The sequence below is a fragment of the Theropithecus gelada genome, chromosome 18 (genome assembly GCF_003255815.1).
Source record: "Theropithecus gelada isolate Dixy chromosome 18, Tgel_1.0, whole genome shotgun sequence".
Lineage (NCBI taxonomy): Eukaryota > Metazoa > Chordata > Mammalia > Primates > Cercopithecidae > Theropithecus > Theropithecus gelada.
The window spans coordinates 26136133-26155876 of record NC_037686.1 but is presented as its reverse complement, the minus strand read 5'-3'; the positions used below and the strand labels follow the sequence as shown (position 1 = coordinate 26155876).

Genomic DNA, 19744 nt, shown 5'->3' with positions numbered 1-19744 from the left:
TTCCCAAATAAGTGCTTTTATCTTATGTAGTATATAGTGACATGGCAAGTACTATGTTAGAGCCACAGCAGAAAGAATAATATGATACAATATTTGCTTAAAAATATTTTCTAAGATACAAAGTGGGCTTTGTGTTATTTCATGTATACATGTATACATGAGCACAAACCTATTTTTGACTGTAACATGTAGTATTTTTCAGAGTAAAGCTATAAAACTAATGTGAATGATTATTAATAATTTCAAGAAAATTTGATTTGGGGTTAAATGCTGCTAGACAAGTCATAGGATTGATTCAGGTCAATGATAAATCTATCCAGAAGGGATTTCTACACAAGTGCTTCATTAGCATGGGGAAAAGAGAAACTTTCAGAAAGTATCAGGGCTGTGGAAGCCAATCAAGTGTCTCTCCAACTCCATCACTTACCTATCTATCTCTCGATGAAATGTTTCTCTTTTATAAAGTAGATAAAAGGTTTAATAGAAATCTAGAAAAACCAATGGAGCCTTTGCCTGAAATCCTATTTGATAATAAATTTACTGGTCAGACCCATTAGTTCTAATGGACTATAACTCGATGTGATTTAAAATATAAAACATAGGGATGAAGCATGCATTATAGACTTTTTTTTTCTTCTGAATTAGTATAAAGTGTTTCTTCAGGGAATAGGAAAATAATGATCTCTAATGAAATAAATCAGCTAAAAGTATTTATTCCCTCTGTAAAAACAGAAAAATAGAATTTAAATTCATATATGCTATATGCGTTTATAGAAAAAGAGAAAATGAATGAAAACGTAAATTATATATATATATGCTTATTAAATAATATAAAATTTTTCACAAAATAGTTTAGAATTGTTCTGATCGTTATCCTCACGTAATAACTGCATAGTCTGAAACAGTATTTTTTGAAGTCTGGATATCTTAGTCTGTCAATATTATATTTAAAAATAAGAGTTCTGTATTTCAACCCCTAGGAGTATTGAATTTTAATGACCTGAATGTGGATTATCAATGGCAGATTTTAATTGTAAGCTTGTTTCTCCTCTTCAGTATTCTTATCACTTATTTTCCCTTAAAGTCAATAGGATTAGGCTATGTGGTACGAACTGATTTTAATATTAAATTAAGAGAAAATGAGATTTACAGTTTTCGATCTCAGTATATGGGGTTTCCTCAAGTCTATGCTCCTATAGCATGGATAAGCAAAAGTTGACTCCATCACCACCAAGAGAACTAGCACCCGTTTATACTCAATTATACATTTGTTACACATTTTCCCTCATTTTTACCAATTTAAAATACATCAGTGTTTGTAAGGGCTATAGATGCACCTAAGAAATCATCTGTGACATTTATGTCTTATTTGCAACTCATTTATTCCTATTGCTTATCTTATATTTCATGTAACATGTTAGTGCTATGGTGGAAAACTGAAGCCCTGCATCAGACTTCTTAGTAGCACTGTCTGAGTCACTGTCAGCTTTTATTTAAAGATACTCAACTATCTATCAGTTTCGCTTAAGGAATTATTTGCTTTGATGGGAGAACTTGGTTTTTGAAAAGTTAATATTTATAAAATTGCTGTAATGGTAGTATAGATTTCTAACTTGATTCTAGATCTTGATTCTGAAAACAAAGCTCTATATAGGCCACAGAAAAGGCTTGCTGTGACAGTCAGTGTGAGCTATTATGGACATATATTATTAAAAATCGACATAAAATAAATGAAATATGTGGCCTAAATGCATTTCCAGGTGTGTCATTTTCTGTGGAAGGGATGATTCACTGCAGTAAATATATACATGAGTTCTGTTTGAATTTATTTTTTATTCTCACTTAAAATATTTTGAAAAGCAACAATGAAGAAATGTTCATTGTGCAAAATCCAAAGTTTATTGCTCCTACTTGGGGCTAAATTACAAAAAAAAGTATATAAAATTGGATACAAATTTGATTGTGCTAGCAGTAACTTTAAGAGCAATGTTGGCAATGTTTTCATAATAAGGAAAATTCATTAGGATATCTGTACACTGTGATTATTTTACCTAAAATAAATGCAAAAATATAAACAGATGCTCATCGAGATGTGGTTGATTTTTATCTCCACATGGCCTTATTGGCTCTTATTAAAAGTCATCTAATCAAGTTTGATAGATATTTCTTGAAATGATGCATGGTATGCAATGCATGCTTTCATTGTGCTTCCTGCCATTATGGAATAACGTGTCTTATTTGGAAATACAATGATCATTTCTGTTAAATCATGCTCAGACAGCTTATATAATAACACCTATATTTTGTGAATCATTTCAGATTTCAGAGAGCTATGCCTTCCTACCAAGAGAAGCGGTGACACGATTTCTAATGAGCTGCTCAGAGTGCCAGAAAAGAATGCATTTAAACCCAGATGGAACAGATCATAAAGGTAGTTGCAGTGTCAAATAGTGAGATTTAAAGCAATTTTATTCATAATGGCAATTTATATCTCACATTTTTATAAAAACGTGGTAGACTGAAACAGTTCAACAAGTCAGATCATCTCATTTATTCAAGTAGGAGGCAGTGAATTTTGAATATCCACTTACAAAGTAATTCAGTGCCCATTGTTAGAAGAAAGACAGTTTCAGCTGTGGCAAATAACATTTTTCCCTGTAATAATGTTTTAATTTTCACTTATTATATGTATTTCATGGTATTTTAGATATATTCAGCAAGGAAATTGGTTTCTATCAATGTCTTTTCAAGTCTACCGATTCCTTATTTCTAAAAATTATGAATAATGTGGAGTTTCTTTACTAAAAAGTTTTACATAAAAATTATGATTTGGCTTTAGTTCTCATTAAAATTATAGAAAATTATTTAGCTAAATATGACTTTCTCTCAGAGATTCTATCAGTCTCAGAGATACATTTTTGCTGGCTCATTCCTATGTCTTGAAGGTTAAATGGAATGGCCAAAAGCAAAAAATTGAGCAAATTTCCTTCGGCATTCAAAAAATACATATAGAAAGTAAAGCAGAGAAGAAAAATACAAATAATTGTGTTAGTCACCACATTAGGTTTATTTATTGTTACTCAGGATGTTTAAAAGTTCCCTTGCACTTAGAAATAATTAATTAGTACTATTAAACAGTGTCAATACACCTTTGTAGAACCTTACTAGTTATTTTTTCTACCATCCAACTATAATAATATCATGTTTTAAGACACTTGGTATCTAAAATCCTGTTTCAATTTGGAGAAATAGATCATTTTCAAATTACAGGTAGAATGCAGTGTCCCTTTCATTACCCATTAAAAATGTTTTATTACAGATAACGGAAAACCTCCCACTTTGGTGACCAGCATGATTGACTACAACATGCCAATTACCATGGCCTACATGAAGCACATGAAACTGCAGCTGCTAAACTCACAGCAAGATGAGGTAAAATAAAAACATCTACATTTGCATCACTTACAAATTGGAATGAAGCTTGATAACCACGACTATCATATTAAACATGATGGCATTTTGAAGATAGTAATTTATTTTTTAATGAATGAATCTTACCACGGTTGCACAGATGGAGAAAGCGAGCAGGAACTCCTAGTCCACAATACAGAGCCCCTGTCTTAACACCACTGTCTTAGTGTTATGTGGGAATTTGTTTGTTCCCAAGAAAGCTACATTTTCCTTAGTAGACCATAATTGAGCTGTCCTTGGTAAAGTGCTACAAAGTTCAGAGGGGGTAAGTTCACAAAAAAAAATCTGAAACAATTGAGATTCTAAGGAAATTTAAGTAGTAAGGCTATTTTGCATGGCAATCAGAAAAGTAGATTTAATGGGTATTTCAAGTATTATCATTTCTCCACCATTCAAACCTTATGTAAATTTTAAAGTGATTTTTTAGTTAACTGCTATTCTATATGTTATTTATTTACTTCTGTGCGTGTCCTAGAGACAGTCTGTGGTCATTCTTAATTAGAAGTGTTTTGATGTTTTCAGTTATCCTATTTAAATTGTATGGTGAAAATTTAGCAACATGCTGCATGTATAGACACTAAAAACATATTTCTTAAATACTCTGTAGGATTCTAGTTAGCTAGCCATTTCGGTTGAAGCTATGTCAAAGCAGGGACTAAGTTATGTATGTATGGTTTATATTCTCCAAAATAAAGAACAATAGCAGATATACAGTAGGTGCTTAGTACATCCTTCTTGGCTAGTTAATACTCAATAGATGCATTTGGGTTATTTGTATTAGGAACAGGTCCAGGTCCTCAGGCTAATAAATGATCTCCTTGAAATTTCTCTAAAACAGGAAATGAGGTTAAATGTTTATTTGTCAAACACAGAATTACTTGCTAAGCTATGATTGCATTCTTTTAAAATTACTTTGTTGAACTTACTTTATTCATAAAACTCAAATCAAGTTTTTAGTTTTCCTCTGTATTTAAGCAGGTTTAACCTCAAAGCTCTATTTATAAAATTGTTTGATCTCAATAGACGTTACTCAGGGTATGCTCCTTACAAAAATTCATATTAGTGCAGTGGCAATATTGGATTTTATATTGCCACCTGGCTACATATAAATGATTGAATAAATAGTAATAAAATCATTGGGTTAAAGACATCAATGACAATTAAGAAAATACTAATATCCTTCCATCCCTGAGAACAATTAAAAAAACTATCTTCACAATTCATTATATAGTTGAAAAAAATTTTTAAATGTCTCATTAACTAGTTAGAGCTGTCAGATTATTTGTAGGAAGCTCATTTAGATGTTGATATGTTTATTTCTAGGCCAAAATGTAAGATGATTCACTTTCTGCCAACAATGCACCCACATATGCTGATCCCTTCTGGCTTCTAAAAAATCATAAGTATTTTACACAAAAGAAATAGATCCTTTAAAATTTATAACTGGATTAGAAAAATAACTCTTATCCTTGTATTTTGAAAATACTAAATTGGATGTCATGCTGCCTTAAAATATTTAGATAAATGACTAGTTAGAATTATTTGCAAAATTTTTAGAACGTTGTGTTTATTGAAAAATGAAAAAGAGGTTAAGTAAAGGAAGTCACATTAAAATGGAATTTAAGTGAAATATTCCTGTCTGACAAATTATATTTAAATTTGAATAAGCGTTAATCCAATAAGTTCAACCAATATTTATTCAGTACTTTCTATGTATTTGACCCTCCTGAAGAAAAACAGTGAATAAATTGAGGAAAATCTTTGTCTTTTGTGGAGGTAAACAGATAATAAAGAAAATAATGGCCATAGGTATATAAGAAGATGCTAAATGCTATTAAGAAAAATAAAGAAGGCCAGACATGGGACTCCCTGTAGAACTAGGGAATCACAAGTTTAAAAGGCTTTATTAAAATGTGTTATTTGAGTAGAAGGGAAGGAAATGTGTGCATGTAGCAGAGGGATACAGTGAAAAGTTCCTGAGGCAGGTGCATATCTAGTAGCTGTAGGAACAGCAAGATAGTCAACATGGTTGCAACAGAATGCTCAAGGAAGAGGAAAATAGGAGAGGAGTTTAAAGAGATAGTGGAAAGTCAAGTTATATAGAGTCTTACATTTTAAGAACTTTTAAATTTTACTCTGAGTAATATGGGGAGCCATATTTTTTTTTTTTTTTGAGCAGAGAAGTCATGTGATCTGATCCATATTTTAGCTTAATCATGTGGGCTGAGAATAGACTGAAGAGGAAAGAAAAAAAACTGGATGTGCAGACACCAGTAGAAGGTTATTACAGAAATCAGTGTGGGTAAGGAGTTAACAAAGCTCTATTCCTTCCTGCATGAGAAATTGGCCTTTGAATAACTTTTGGAGTTTGCTGTCCTGCAAAACTGCTAACATTGAAATGATAACTGTGTTACTAGGCAACATTGCTGTGGCAAAAATGATTCCAATTGTTAAACTGTATCAGAAGACAAATATCTGGTGAGAATCTTTTGATTTCCTTGAGTTGAATAATTTTTGTAATTGGCATGTCCTTTGTGGGGACCTTAAGGTATTAACTGTGCTGTGATAAGATATTTTGTCTCTTCTGGGGCATGGGGCTTCTCTGCCAAGTTTCCAACCTACCCAGTATGATTACTGTTTTCTTGTACCCGAGCTATCACAGGAAGAGCTAAAGAAAATATGTCTAATTAACTATGTGAATTGCTACATGACCCCTTCAAGGGTTTCCATGGAAGTGAAACACCTGATGCTGCCCTGCTGGCAAGAGTTTCCTTTGCTACATGCTTCTAGAAGAAGCTGATGCTAAGGGTTTTCAATGGTCATCTTATGAGTATACATTTTAGTTGGATTTAACAAAAGCTTCTGAAGAATGTTTCAGGAAAGAAGATAATAGTGGCTTGAATCAAAGACATAGTGGTTTAGGTAGTGGAAAGAGGAGAAATTATGAACAGATTTTAAGTTTTACTGACAGGTTCGATGAGAAGTGTGAAAGTCAAGAGTAGTAATGTCTCCAAGGTTTTTAATCTGAGCAAGTAGGGTAGAATTGGTATTAACTAGTGTAAGAAAAACTGGGGGTAGAAAACATTTGAGGTATGATATTGGAAGTTCAATTGTGAGCTCTTCATTAGAAATTCAAGTAGATTTAAGAGGTTTATTAGAGATTTAAGTAGATTTGTCAATTAGACAGTTGGCATGTGTGATTAAGAACAAAGAATTAAGCTAGACATAAGGCCAAGCATCATCCATGGGCAGATAGTGTGTGAAGCCATGTGCCTGAAGGTACTACCAAGGTAGTGAGTGTAGATTGAACAAACAAAGCCCAATAACGTTGATTTGGGAAATTCCAATGTTATAACATCTGGCAGATGAGGAGGAATCAACAGGGGATACTGAGGAAGAGCACCCAGGGTATTAGAAAAAGCAGGAGAGTTTGTGAACTAGAATAAAACTGGAAAAAAGGTTTTTCAGTATGTCTACAGTAATGTATTATGTCAAAGCAAGTGAAAAGTCAATTATACTGAAGTCTGAAAATTAAATTTGTATTTAGCCTGGTGGAAGTCAATGGTGTTCTTGACAAGAGCAGTTTTTATGAGGTGCTCAGGATGACAGCAGCAAAGTCACTGAAGAGTTTGCTATGAAGGGGAGCAGGGGAAAGAGGTAGGAGCCAGAGGGAGCATGGGAACAGGAGTTTTTAATTATTTTTTTTTATAAAATCAAAGAAATTATAGCATATTACATGTTGATGGGATTCATGTAGCAGAGGAAAATAGTGATTTAGGAAAGAGGAAGGAGAATTGATGAAGCAATGTCCTTGGCATTAATAGGTAGGATTTCTTGTACAAAATTGGAGAAGTTGGCTTTAGAATGGAGCACATACAGGAGGGATCAGATAGAGGTAGGCGAATGGAAATAGTCGTGGAGATTATGGAATTGTTCTTCTGTTTGCTCCTAATTCATCAGTTAACAAAAAAAAAAAAATCATTATTCTATGGGTTAAGCAGTTAGCCAAGAACCTCTGGGTGATTTATTTTGTTACTCCTGGCATAAGCTAGGATCATTTACTCAGTGACATTCAACTGGTAGCTGGACCTGGCTGGATAGTCCAAGAAAACCTCACTTAAGTACCTGGCTCCTTGATGCATCTTTATGCTCCTTTACGTGACCTCTCACTCTCCCTGTGGCTGGCTTATGCTTCCTCACAGTGTGCTGGTCTCAGGGTAGTCAGACTTCTTATCTGACAGCTTTATTCTATGGCAGCTGGTTTCCAAGAGACAGGAAGTGGGAGCTCCCTGTTGTTCTGGGACTGACACAACATCACTTCTGCCACATTTCTACTGACCAAAGCAAATAACAAAATCAGCCTAGTTTCAAGGGGAGGAGCGAGAAATACGGTTCCTTGATCTGAGGAGTGGCACGCATGTAAGGGGCAGTGGGGAGGAGAAGGGATCCATAGTAGCCATCTTTGGAAGTTATCCACTGCATGGTCAATAACCATTAAAAAAACCTCAACCTCTTATATTAACCAAACTACAATTTTAGTGAATTAACTTGTTATTTGAGGCTTACCACATTTTGTAAAGATTTTACAAAATACTGTATCCAATATGAGATCATTTGACCTTCTTATGAATGATTGGTGAGGGTTTAAACTGGAGCAAACTTTCTGGGGGATCATTTGATGATAATTATTACACTTTTCAAATATATTTATATTACTTGACTAGAAATTCATCCTATGGAATGTGATATATGAAACAATTTATCTATTAAAATGTTTACTGTTTGCTAGTAGTGAATGACTGAATATATTTTCAAGATCTCACAACAAAGGATTGTCAGATACACACTGCCCAAGATGGTAGTCATTAGTCACATGTGAATGTTTAAGTTTAACTGAACATCAATTAAAATTAACTAAAACTAAAAATTCAGGTCTTAAGTCACACTTACCACATTTCAAATGTTCAATAGCCACATACAACTAGTATTTACCTTATTGAATAGAGAATATTATAGAGCAATTCCATCATTACACAATGTTTTCTTGAACAACACTGGACTGGGCTGATAGCCAACATTAAATAGCTGATTGAACTACATGTAGCAGGACACCACCCCAAAGATGCTAATTCTAGGTCTGATATGTGGGACCAGGGGATATGAATTTTTAACAGAATCTACACTCATGCACACTAAGGTTTGAGATGATGAATTTCATAGAGATGCTGATAATGTAAGCTTTAATTTGATTTGAGCAGACGATAAGTTTTAAAAAATCAACAGAAAGAGAAGATTGGTGGGAGTGGTTTCTAAACAGTCTTAGGGTAAACTGTAAATGTTTGACTGAATAGCATACACATTTTTTGACAAACAAAAGATAGGGCTACAAATTTATCAGCAGAGAAGTGACATGTTCAGAAATGGGAAGCTTAATTTGGCAATAGTTAATAGGCAGGACTGGTGTAGAGAAATTGGATGTGGATAAGTTAACTGAGAGACTATTATTACATAGTTTAGGAAATGGAAAAATACAATTTTGAACTAATCAGGCAGGACAATAGCAGGGAAAATCAGAAAGTACATGGTAGAGACCCTTTACAGGTAATATCTGGAACTTGGAAACTAAAATGAAATATGGAGCAGATTAGCGGTCTCCATTTCAAACAACTTCTGAAGATAGAAATAAAAGCTCAATAACAAAGCTTTTGAAAAGTAAATAAGTGCCATGTTTAAAAGGGAAAAGACTGAAAAGAAAATTGTTTGTTACAGTTAAATTGTTCTAATATTAAAACATTAAGTTTCAAGGAGGCAGAATTATTATGGTCTCTGGTCATGACTTTCATTATCATGAGATTTTACTCATGTAAGAAATAAGCTCACACAGTATGATGTGGAGAGTTTTTTCTGATTGTCAAACAAAATAGAATTTCATAGAGAAAAGAAATTAGATGAATGGTCTAAAGATAATCATGAATAAAATACTTAATATCACATCAGTCAAGTTTTCTGATTGCTTAATCTTAGAAGCTTTCAATAGTTTCTTCCTAGTGTAATTAGTATTATCTCTATGTTGGTAAAAAAGCACAAGCTTATATTTCATATACCTCTGCTAGCTTTTATTAAAAACAATAATTTAATCAATTATTAATTAGAATAGAATATACAGAATGAATACATGCACTTATTCTCATTAAAGCTTTTTGCAAATGTGTAACAATTGGATTCTAATAAGGAATGTAATTGTGAAAATGAATTATATTTCATATGTAATAGTGGAAGAAAATATTTAAAATATTTTCAATCATTAAGCCACTTATGATGATAAATAATTTAACATGGTGTTTTTTTAATTACAAAAATACATAAGTATACATTTGGTTACATAAACATTTTAATCTCTCATCTGAATTTATTAAAATGTATGCCGGCAAGAGTGTCAGCATGCATTTTAGTGGTAGTAAAAAAATATATTGATTTTCCATAATATGCTGTGGCTGTTTTTACAATCATTTCATAGAACAGGGTCTGTGACCTAAATCTTTATATTTAGCTCTTCTTTAAACATAAATACACAACACATACATATCCTCATATATGTATACATTTTACATATTTATATGCCATATAAATGATATTTTACCAGCTTACTTATAGTTAGCTTTTTGTGACCTTTATAACAAATACTTATAAAGACTGTTTATGTGTTTATGTAAACACACAGCTACTTTAGTAACACATTTTGTTTGCCTTTACATTATATTGAAATGTGCTATATTTTGTTGTATATGTTCATATACTGTAATAAGTGTGCATAATATATTCTGTAGAATTTATTGTATATTCCATATAGTAATATTAAACAGTTTTATTGTGCTTATCATGTACCTGACATTGTTCTAGATACTTTAAATATAGTACATTCCCTCACTCCTCATATGACTCTGTGAGATTGGCACAATTTTTATTTCTATTGTATAGATAAAGAAACTGAGGCACAGTAAGTTGAGGTAACTTGCTTAAGCTAGCATATCTAATAACTGGCAGAATATGGACCTGAATCTAGGAAGTCTGGCTTCTGAGAATATCCTCTAAAATACTATGACATCACAGAAAGTATATATAGTGTATGTAATAGATATCTGTATCATCTATCAATGTGTGTATATATGTATGTATTTGTATATGATCGACACTAGTAACAAGTCCATATTGTTATTACTGATAATGTCAGTCCACATTGAAGTCTCTTATGTTTGCATACACACACACGCAAACACACACACACTCACACACGCACACTAGAATTTAGAACTGGAGTAAACATAATGAATTGAGAGAGGGCATGTAACTAAGAGAAGTCTATGTGGCTGATTGTCCAGAGATCTAACACAGTGGCATTTCCTTACGGACTTAATGAAGAGCTAGTGCTACTCAGTGTGCCCAAGCATGACCCAGTCTTTGGTAAAGGAAAGACAACACAGCCAAAACCACTGAGCCTGACTTAAGAATCAGAATGCCAATTTATTAGTCTACCAGGATGGTCTTGTTCATTAATAATAGAAACTTCTTTGCTAATGCCAAGATGTCATTTATGAAACCAAGGTAATTCTTCCTATTCAAAGATGCTGTTTCCTCGAGTCTGGATGACTTCATATGACTACTGGTTCTAGTATATAATAGCAGGGAAAATGATTTAACTTCTCAATGCCTCAATTTCTTCATCTATAAATTGTTTGCAAATTTGTAGCTAATTCATGGTTGTAATGAAACATAAATAACGTGTGCAACATAAATAGCACTACTACTGCTGATTATTACATTAGTGTTAAACATTCAGATCAAACATTTACAAATTAAAGTCAAAGCTAGAGATTTTGATTAAACATTTACATTTTGCACAGGTTTCCTGGGCCTTCCAGCCTTTATAAGTACACCATTTGTCCAAAAATCAGTTCTCCAAATGAAGTTTGCTTCAGTAAAACGACCGCAATAATATATCCTAGATTTGGTTTAACATTTGGAAAGATTTGATAAATTGGCCATTCAGCAAAGTGGCCTTTTGGTAATTCCATTTTATGAACTGACTTTTAATACATGTTTCATTCACAATTTTACCTAGAACTCCTTTTTGTGGTTGCCGTGCAATTTATATTTGCTTGCAAAGAAAGAAAGGGTGTACTAAGATTACCTTGCTCTCCATTACATGTGGACTTTGAACCTAATGTATAAGTTTGCTATATTAGAATCTATCATGTTTGCCAACGAAACATTTTTATAAAGCCCTTTCTGCATTCTAATATTTCTGCTTACAACATTTTTCGGTCATTTAGTTTTTAATCAAAACTTGTATTTCTCTTTATGTTACATTTTATGATTAACTCTTTTAGAAAGTATTTACTATAAAATCATTCTTTCTTTATTCAGGTTAATTCCTAAACTACACTGTCTCTAAGTATATATTTTTACCTTTAAAATATTGGCGTACATAAAGACATATTATTTCACAAGTCTTGAAATTCCTTGAAGGGAGAAATTATTCCATTGTTTGTTATTTTAAAAATCCATTAGTTTGTAACATACTTTTCTGAATTCTGTAAACATTTACTGGTTAAACTTCAATTGACCTTGTAGATAAAATGGTTATTATTTAAATGTATTATATTTTTAAATGCTTGATGATATTTTAAAACTATTTTCAGGATGAAAGTTCAATAGAAAGTGATGAATTTGACATGAGTGATTCAACACGGATGTCAGCTGTGAACTCTGATCTTAGCTCCAATCTTGAAGAAAGAATGCAAAGTCCCCAGAATCTTCATGGCCAGCAAGATGGTAAGCCTTTCAGTTTGACTAAATAAGCAAAACAACCCCCCAAAAAACGAGTCAGAATGCATGGAAACAACTACCTCTTAATTCTTGTGTCAATTTTTAAAAATCTGCGTGTTTCTATGGGAACTTTTCTCTATTATTTAGGTTGTGTCATCCACTTCACTATTTTGTAATTCAAAACTTTGTTCAAAACCAAGGTGTTAGACTGATTTATAAGCAGATATTGGTTATAAAATTCAAGCTAATTCACGTTTTGCTCCTTGAACTTAAAGTATGTGTTATATCAATACAGTTTGGTTTCTGTGATAATATTTTCTAGCTTTGATTTCTTGGGCTGTCATCCTTCTGACTAAATCAAGCATTTAAATGTGATCAAAAGATTAACTTGGATGTTTTTCTTTTATGTAAAAGACAAGTTTCAACTAAGAATCACTAGATATTAAAGGAAATTTTACCAGAGCAGTAGTGCTGAGTAAGACAATATTTTGCTGTGATTTTGAACTACTTTATTCAGCTGTTAAGGAAAGAAAGCTCATGATCTCTTATTCCTGGGTTCATTAAAGATTTCTGAATCAGCCTGTTGTTCTTGATAGGAAGAAAGCTAGATACGTAGAGAAAGTAGATGTCATACTAACATTGTAGGCCTAAAATTTTTGGAGATCTTTCAAAACTACCTTTGTAGATTTTTCTCTTTGTAAATATAAAATTATGCATACAAGTAAATTTGACTTATTTCGGTAATTGTGGGCAAAAAGAGAAATTGGCCAATTATATTCAAAATTTGTTTATTATTTCTATATTTAACAAGTTTATATGAACTTTTTGATTGAAGAATTTTGTACTTACATTTATAGATACTGAAAAAAACCTTTGCTGTCTCTGACAGTTGCTATTACAAACTGGTTGCAAAAGATTGCTATATTTCTAGCTGCTATTTGTGTTCTGTTTGTGTTGGCAAGGCATAAGAAATCCCTAGTTTGAAGCATAAAAAACGTCCAAGAACAGAGGGGCTTTTCTTTTTCTCATTTCAGATGAATCTTAAAAGATGGTGGTGTCCTTGTTAGCTTGAGTTACAAGAAAATGAGGAATGCATTGACTATCAGTGACTTTAAGATTGTATCTTACTTGCTATGTGCTAAAATAGCTATTGTAGTAGAAAAGCCATTTATTTGGAAATATTATGCGAATGAAGTTTTTCTGATTTAGATATGAATTTTCTCTTTTCTTCTAAAACATGAGTAGGCATTCCTCAGATTTTGTATTTTTCAATGGCCGTTGTATAGCACCAAGATCATAGAATAACTGAAAGATTCTTAGTAATGTGCATCACTCCATTAATTTGCTTATGCATTTAACTTAGGTATCTCCTAACCATCTTAGTCCCTAATTTTAAGGAATATAGATAATGTAGAGGATGTATAGAGAATATAGAGGATGTCTCTCATCATGGAAATTAATTGTTTACTTGACTGAAATTGCAAGCTGCGGGTCTTTGGCTATGGCCAGCTGCTGTGATTTTAATCAAATGCAGTGGACTAACTCCAAATATTATGTACTCTTAGGGAAAAGCACTTTCTCATGATATATTGATGAATGTTTCAAGGGTAATCACCTACCTAGTTGTTCCTTTTCTAACCTAGGCCTAACCCTTCCTTGCCTTGCATATCAGATACTTTTTTCTTACATTTCCTGCTGAGTTTTCTCTTGCAATGATCCCTCCTCTTTCTCCTGCATTAGAGGTTTTCCTCACTCTGCTAGATTATTAGAATCTACATACAAACATAATTTGATAAATATCTTCTTTAAAATGCCTCCATTGATTTTGTCTTTTTCCATTTGTGCTGCTATAACCATATACCTGAGACTGGATCATTTATAAAGAACAGAAATTTATCTCTCACAGGTCTGGAGTCCAAGATCTGGGAGTCCAAGATCTAGGTGCTAGTAGGTTCAGTGTCTGGAAGAGCTTGTTCTCCCATGATAGTGCATTATTGCTGAATCCTCCCAAGGGAAGGAACACCATATCCTCTCATGCTGGCAGGATCCAAAGAGGGGTAAACTCCTCTGTCAAGCCCTTTTATTTTATTATTTTATTTTTGAGATGGAGTCTTGCTCTGTTGTCCAGGCTGGAGTGCAGTGATGTGATCTTGGCTCACTGCAACCTCTGTCTCCCAGGTTCAAGCAATTCTCTTGCCTCCGCCTCCCGAGTAGCGGGGACTATAGGCACACACCACCATGCCCAGCTAATTTATTTTTTGTTTGTATTTTTAGTAGAGATCGGGTTTCACCATGTTGACCAGTCTGGTTTTGAACTCCTGACCTCAAGTGATCTGCCTGTCTCGGCCTCCCAGAGTGCTGGGATTACAGGCATGAGCCACTGTGGCTGGCCTCTCAAGCCATTTTGTAAGGGCACCTAATCCTATTCATGAGATGAGACTGACACATCCTAAAGGCCATACCTCTTAATACTGTTATGTTGGGGATTAAGTTTCAACATCAATTTTGGATGGGACAGAAACATTTAATCATATCATATCCCATTGCACCTCTTCATTCATTGCCCTATTTCTCTGCACCACCCCTGCAAAAGACTTTATAGTGAAACTCTGAAAGAGTTGTCCCATTATTTCCACCCTACCCTTTTTGGCTCATCTCAAGTAGGCTTTCATCCTTGCCACCGACTTCACTTGTTCTTGTGAACATCACCAGCAGGCTTCTTCTTGCTTAATTCATTGGTCAACCCTTAGTCCTCATCTCCTTCAACACTAATGTTTAAGGACAACACTCCCTATTTTTTTTTTTTTTTTCTGGTGTGATTTCTGTGTCATTCATCTCTGTGGGCTCATTTTCCATGTTGTATTCCATAGATGCCAGAGTGCAGGCTTCAACTCTCTCTTCCTTATTCTCACTCCCTAGGACACCACATCTAATCATGTCGCTTTCCACACCATCTGTACCTAGATGAATCCCAAATTTATTTCTCCAAGCCCTGACATCTTTCCTGAGGTCAGGAATATCTCCCCTTACCTATTTCCTAATTGTTAACATTCTTCAGAGGATTTATCACTGTATGAAACTGCATTATTTTTCTCACTTATTAGCTGTTTCTGTTCTAGAATGAAAATACCATATTAAGTAATGAGTCTTCACTTGCTTACAGTTTTCCTTTCATTGGCTTCATTTGAGATAGTTCTTATATGCTGTATCATTTAAATGATTAAAATATAACTTTTCAGAATGATTATATTTTGTAACATAAGTTTTACATATTTATCTTCTTTTCTTCTGTCCTTCTTTCTGACAATGGTACTCTCCTAAGTAATCCATATTGACAACCTTCTGTAAAATTTCTTTTTTTCCTGTTTACAAATACACAACCATATACATACTCAGAAAATTTTGTCATCAAATACCTAGAATTATGTCATTTATGCTCTTCTGTATCTTGATTTATTTGTCTAACATTACCTTTCTTTTAGAGCCTCCTATATTAGGGGTGAGTGTGTGTGTTTGTGTGTGTGTGCGTATCACAGTGAGAAAAAAAAAGGCATGGGACCTACCTCATATAACACATAATTTTAAGGAATATGTATTAAATTCAGTGTTGCCACTATTGATACACAACTCTTTGTTGGAGAGGGATGTCCTCTGCATTGCATAATGTTTAGCAGATTCCTGGCCTCTACCTGCTGCATGTTCGTAGTTCCCCTTCTCCCAACTGTGACAAATAAAAATGTCTTCCGATGTTGCAAATGTCCCTTGTGGGACAAAATTACTCTAAGTTGGAAATAAATGGTATAGGTAGAGAATAAGGGTCTGTGCAAGAATCCAGTATGATGGGGATTGAGGAGACACAGTGGAGAGATGTTGAGAAGTAGGGGCTGAAGAAAAGTCTAGGAATCAGTGTCCAGTTGACTTTCTGCAATCTCAGAATAGTTCTTTAGTTACACTGTCCAAAATGATAGTCACTCTCCACATTGTGGCTATTGAGTACTTGAAATATGGCTAGTGTGACTGAGAAGCTATTGTAATTTAATTTTAATTCAAATTTAAATAGCTACACGTGGCTGGTGGCTACTGTGTCAGACAGTGTAGATATAGATCATTATTTTATTTTGACTGGCAGTTAAACTCCATTCTCTGCAGCCATTGGTTGAATGTGTCTGAAGTCTGGAAAAACTATAGGAGAAATTCCTATTTTAACAGTTGACTGAAATCCGTGTTTAATATTTTGAAAATCTAAACAATACAAATTTTTTTAAGTTAAATTAAAAATGTTGTTTTTTTTTAACATTAAGTGATTAACTTAAGATTTTATTTAGAGAAATTGAAGTAGGACATTATGATTTTTATGAATCCTTTCTAATAACTATAACAGGTAGGCATAAAAATGTCCTTATTGGGCACCATATAAAATGAAGAGTAAAATAAGTTATTTTTTTCACAATTTTTATTTCACTATGGTTGTAGAAAATTTGAAAGGTATTCATTAAAAACAAAGGGAAAAGAAGACTATCCAATGTGCATTGTTTTGGAAATATGTATCTATATATAGAGATATATATACACTCAGAAAAAGAGAGAAAGAAGAAAAATATTTTTCCCCAGGCTAGACAATTAGATAAAGGTCAAGAAGACACAAACCCGAATGAAGAATTTGTAATGAGAAGAATGCTTCAGGATTAATATATAGTATTCTGCTTCTTTTGCCTTTTTTAGGTTTATAATATTTCCCTAACTCAATAAAAACATAAAGGCAAAAAATGCATAGAAACTGAATATTTGCATAAACAGCATTTTACTCTCATTTTTGGTTTTGAGGAAACTATGTTGGGCTATTTAATTTTTTTTTTACAGACTTAAAATAATGTTTTTAAGTTTAAATCATTTACAGGTTATATATACATCTGCTTTACTCATGAAAGCATGAGTAAAAGCACAACACCTTGAAGGTGTTGTGGAATATAAGGAGCTTATTATGAAGGAAGCTTTGCTATGCAATGGCTGCGGTTCACAGAATTTCAAAAAGCATCTCGAGGCCTAACAGCTAAAGGCATCCTTCAAATATTCAGCAAATTGTAAGCGTTCTTGTTCTGCCATCCATTTAAATGGATTAGAAACAGAAATTTTGTCACTTGAGCTGCTGTGTTTGAATCTCAGATCCTAGACATTTATGGCAGCATGGATTAGCTCAAAAAATTATTCCCTTTCCTAAATCAATTACTTAGTTTATTATGAATTTGTACCTTCTAAAACAGCCGATGTTCATTCCTTGTCTGTGGTTATTTTTGAAAAGATATGTGACAAAAGAAAAGTGTCAGATTTAGAAACAGACTTAAAGTTTCAGTTCAAAACAAATGTTTCTCTTCATTTTATAGAAGGATACTTTTCTAAGAACCGTTTTAATCACTTTTCTGAGTTAACACTTTAATGTAAACTATTGATATTTTATAAGGGAGTAATTATTCTTTTTTTAAGCACAAATAATTAGCAAGATTATTAGATATTACCAATATATTTATGTATTTTTCAATTGCAACAATTTATATATATTTGCATTTTTGAAAAAGATAATAGGAATACAAAGGAATGTTGAGGCATACCCTTAAATTCTCTGTATGTCAGCTTAATCAGCTATAAATGTAAGGGATTATAGTTTTAAAAAGTATACATTTCTTTTTAAACCTTATTTTCTATGATTTCGGTCATAACATCGTAGAATAAATTGCTTTTCGGAGAGCACGGTCAATGTCCCTTGATTATCATATGTCAGTTGACTCAGTGGAGTAACAGACATTTTTTAACACAGTTTTTTTTTTTTTTTTTTTCCTGCGGTGTTTAGTACTTCATTGTTGGATCAGTGTATTGTTTATATATTGAAGTGTTTAACAAGAAGTGTAAGCAATGTCTGTATGCCAAGCGATGGGATGTGGTAATGTCTAGACACAATAAAAGAGGGAGAAGGACTTGGAAATTAAGAGGTTCTCGCTTTCTCTCTCTTTCTCTCTCTTTCTCTCTCTTCCCTGGATAATATCACTTTCACCCAGACTGGAGTGCAGTGACACGATCACAGCTCACTGTATGCATGGCTGGCTAATTCTTTTTTTTTTTTTTTTTTTTAATGTAATATTTGATGTATTTAGGAGCACTGGCTATATTTAGTTACAATGAATTACATAAATTGGACAGTGCAAACTGTTGGCCTTTGAGCCACATCTCGTACCCAGTTGTGTGTTGTTTGGTCTACCCACTATTCCAAAAATTCTTATTGGCTACCATCATTTAAAAATTGGGAGCACTCACATAATCCAGATTTTTAGTTCTCTTGAAAACAAGGATCTGGCAGTACTGGGCTTGTATTTCTGCAAGGTGTCAGCTGCCGAATGTTTCCTCTGCGGCCTCTGAGATGCACTCATGTGACTTCAGAGTTGGGAGGCAACAGTCCTGCTTCTGAGGCTTTTACCTGCGCTATGCTACCCTTGGGTGTCTGAGATAGCTCTTAAGGTCAAGCTCAAGCTACTAAGACATTAAGATTTATAGAGATACAGAGCTATGCAAACCTGGTCTTGATTTTCTATAAGAAGATTTTTCTCAGTCTGAGTGTGAGTTACCTTCAGCTATTCATATTTGATGTGTTTATTTTTTGATAGAATTAAATAATCTGAAATTGTCATTTGATGCATCTATTCACAATTTACTTCTGGACCCCATGCAACTCCAAAGTGACCTTTAAGTGAAATCACTTAATTACTTCCTACAACCTAAGGGAATGCAAAACTACAAATACAGCTAGATTACTAAAGCACATGTGTGGTTCATAATTTGTGTCTTCTGTTCATTTTTATCATGCACTGGAATAGTTTAGAGTAGGGAAGCTGGAGGAGTGCAAAGGGACACTTTAATGACATGGCATGAGTCGACATTTAAATAAGATTTATTAATCTATTCTTAATATTAAAAATTGGGGAAATGATAAAATGCATCCTGGAGTTTAATTTTACAGTGTGGCTCCATATTCATTTGAAGAATTATATGATTCTAGAATGTAATAATCCAGTAATAGATATGCATTACTGTGGAATTGCCCCCATTTATATTATCTGTATTGCTAGCCAATAATATGCATAACTATTAATAACACATGACCAATTAGTATTATGAATTAGTGAATTAACTGGTACATACCCAGAGAGGCTGCTCATGCACTTTAGCATGTTAAGTATCATTCTTTCTTTTTTTTTTTTTTAAATTTATTTATTATTATTATACTGTAAGTTGTAGGGTACATGTGCATAACGTGCAGGTTTGTTACATATGTATACTTGTGCCTTGTTGGTGTGCTGCACCCATCAACTCGTCATTTACATCAGGTATAACTCCCAATGCAATCCCTCCCCCCTCCCCCCTCCCCATGATAGGCCCCGGTGTGTGATGTTCCCCTTCC

The 19744-nt window shown here is 33.4% G+C and overlaps 1 protein-coding gene across 11 annotated transcripts in view; it reads left to right on the top strand.

Annotated features, from left to right (window-relative positions):
* Nucleotides 1-19744, top strand: part of NOL4 (nucleolar protein 4) — a 394115-nt gene that overhangs the window by 110359 nt on the left and 264012 nt on the right. For all 11 annotated transcript variants that reach the window (XM_025365628.1, XM_025365637.1, XM_025365636.1 and 8 more), the window contains 3 exons: nucleotides 2320-2431; nucleotides 3320-3432; nucleotides 12171-12303. In XM_025365628.1, the coding sequence (XP_025221413.1) occupies nucleotides 2320-2431; nucleotides 3320-3432; nucleotides 12171-12303 (358 nt within the window). The remainder of the gene's footprint in view (nucleotides 1-2319; nucleotides 2432-3319; nucleotides 3433-12170; nucleotides 12304-19744) is intronic.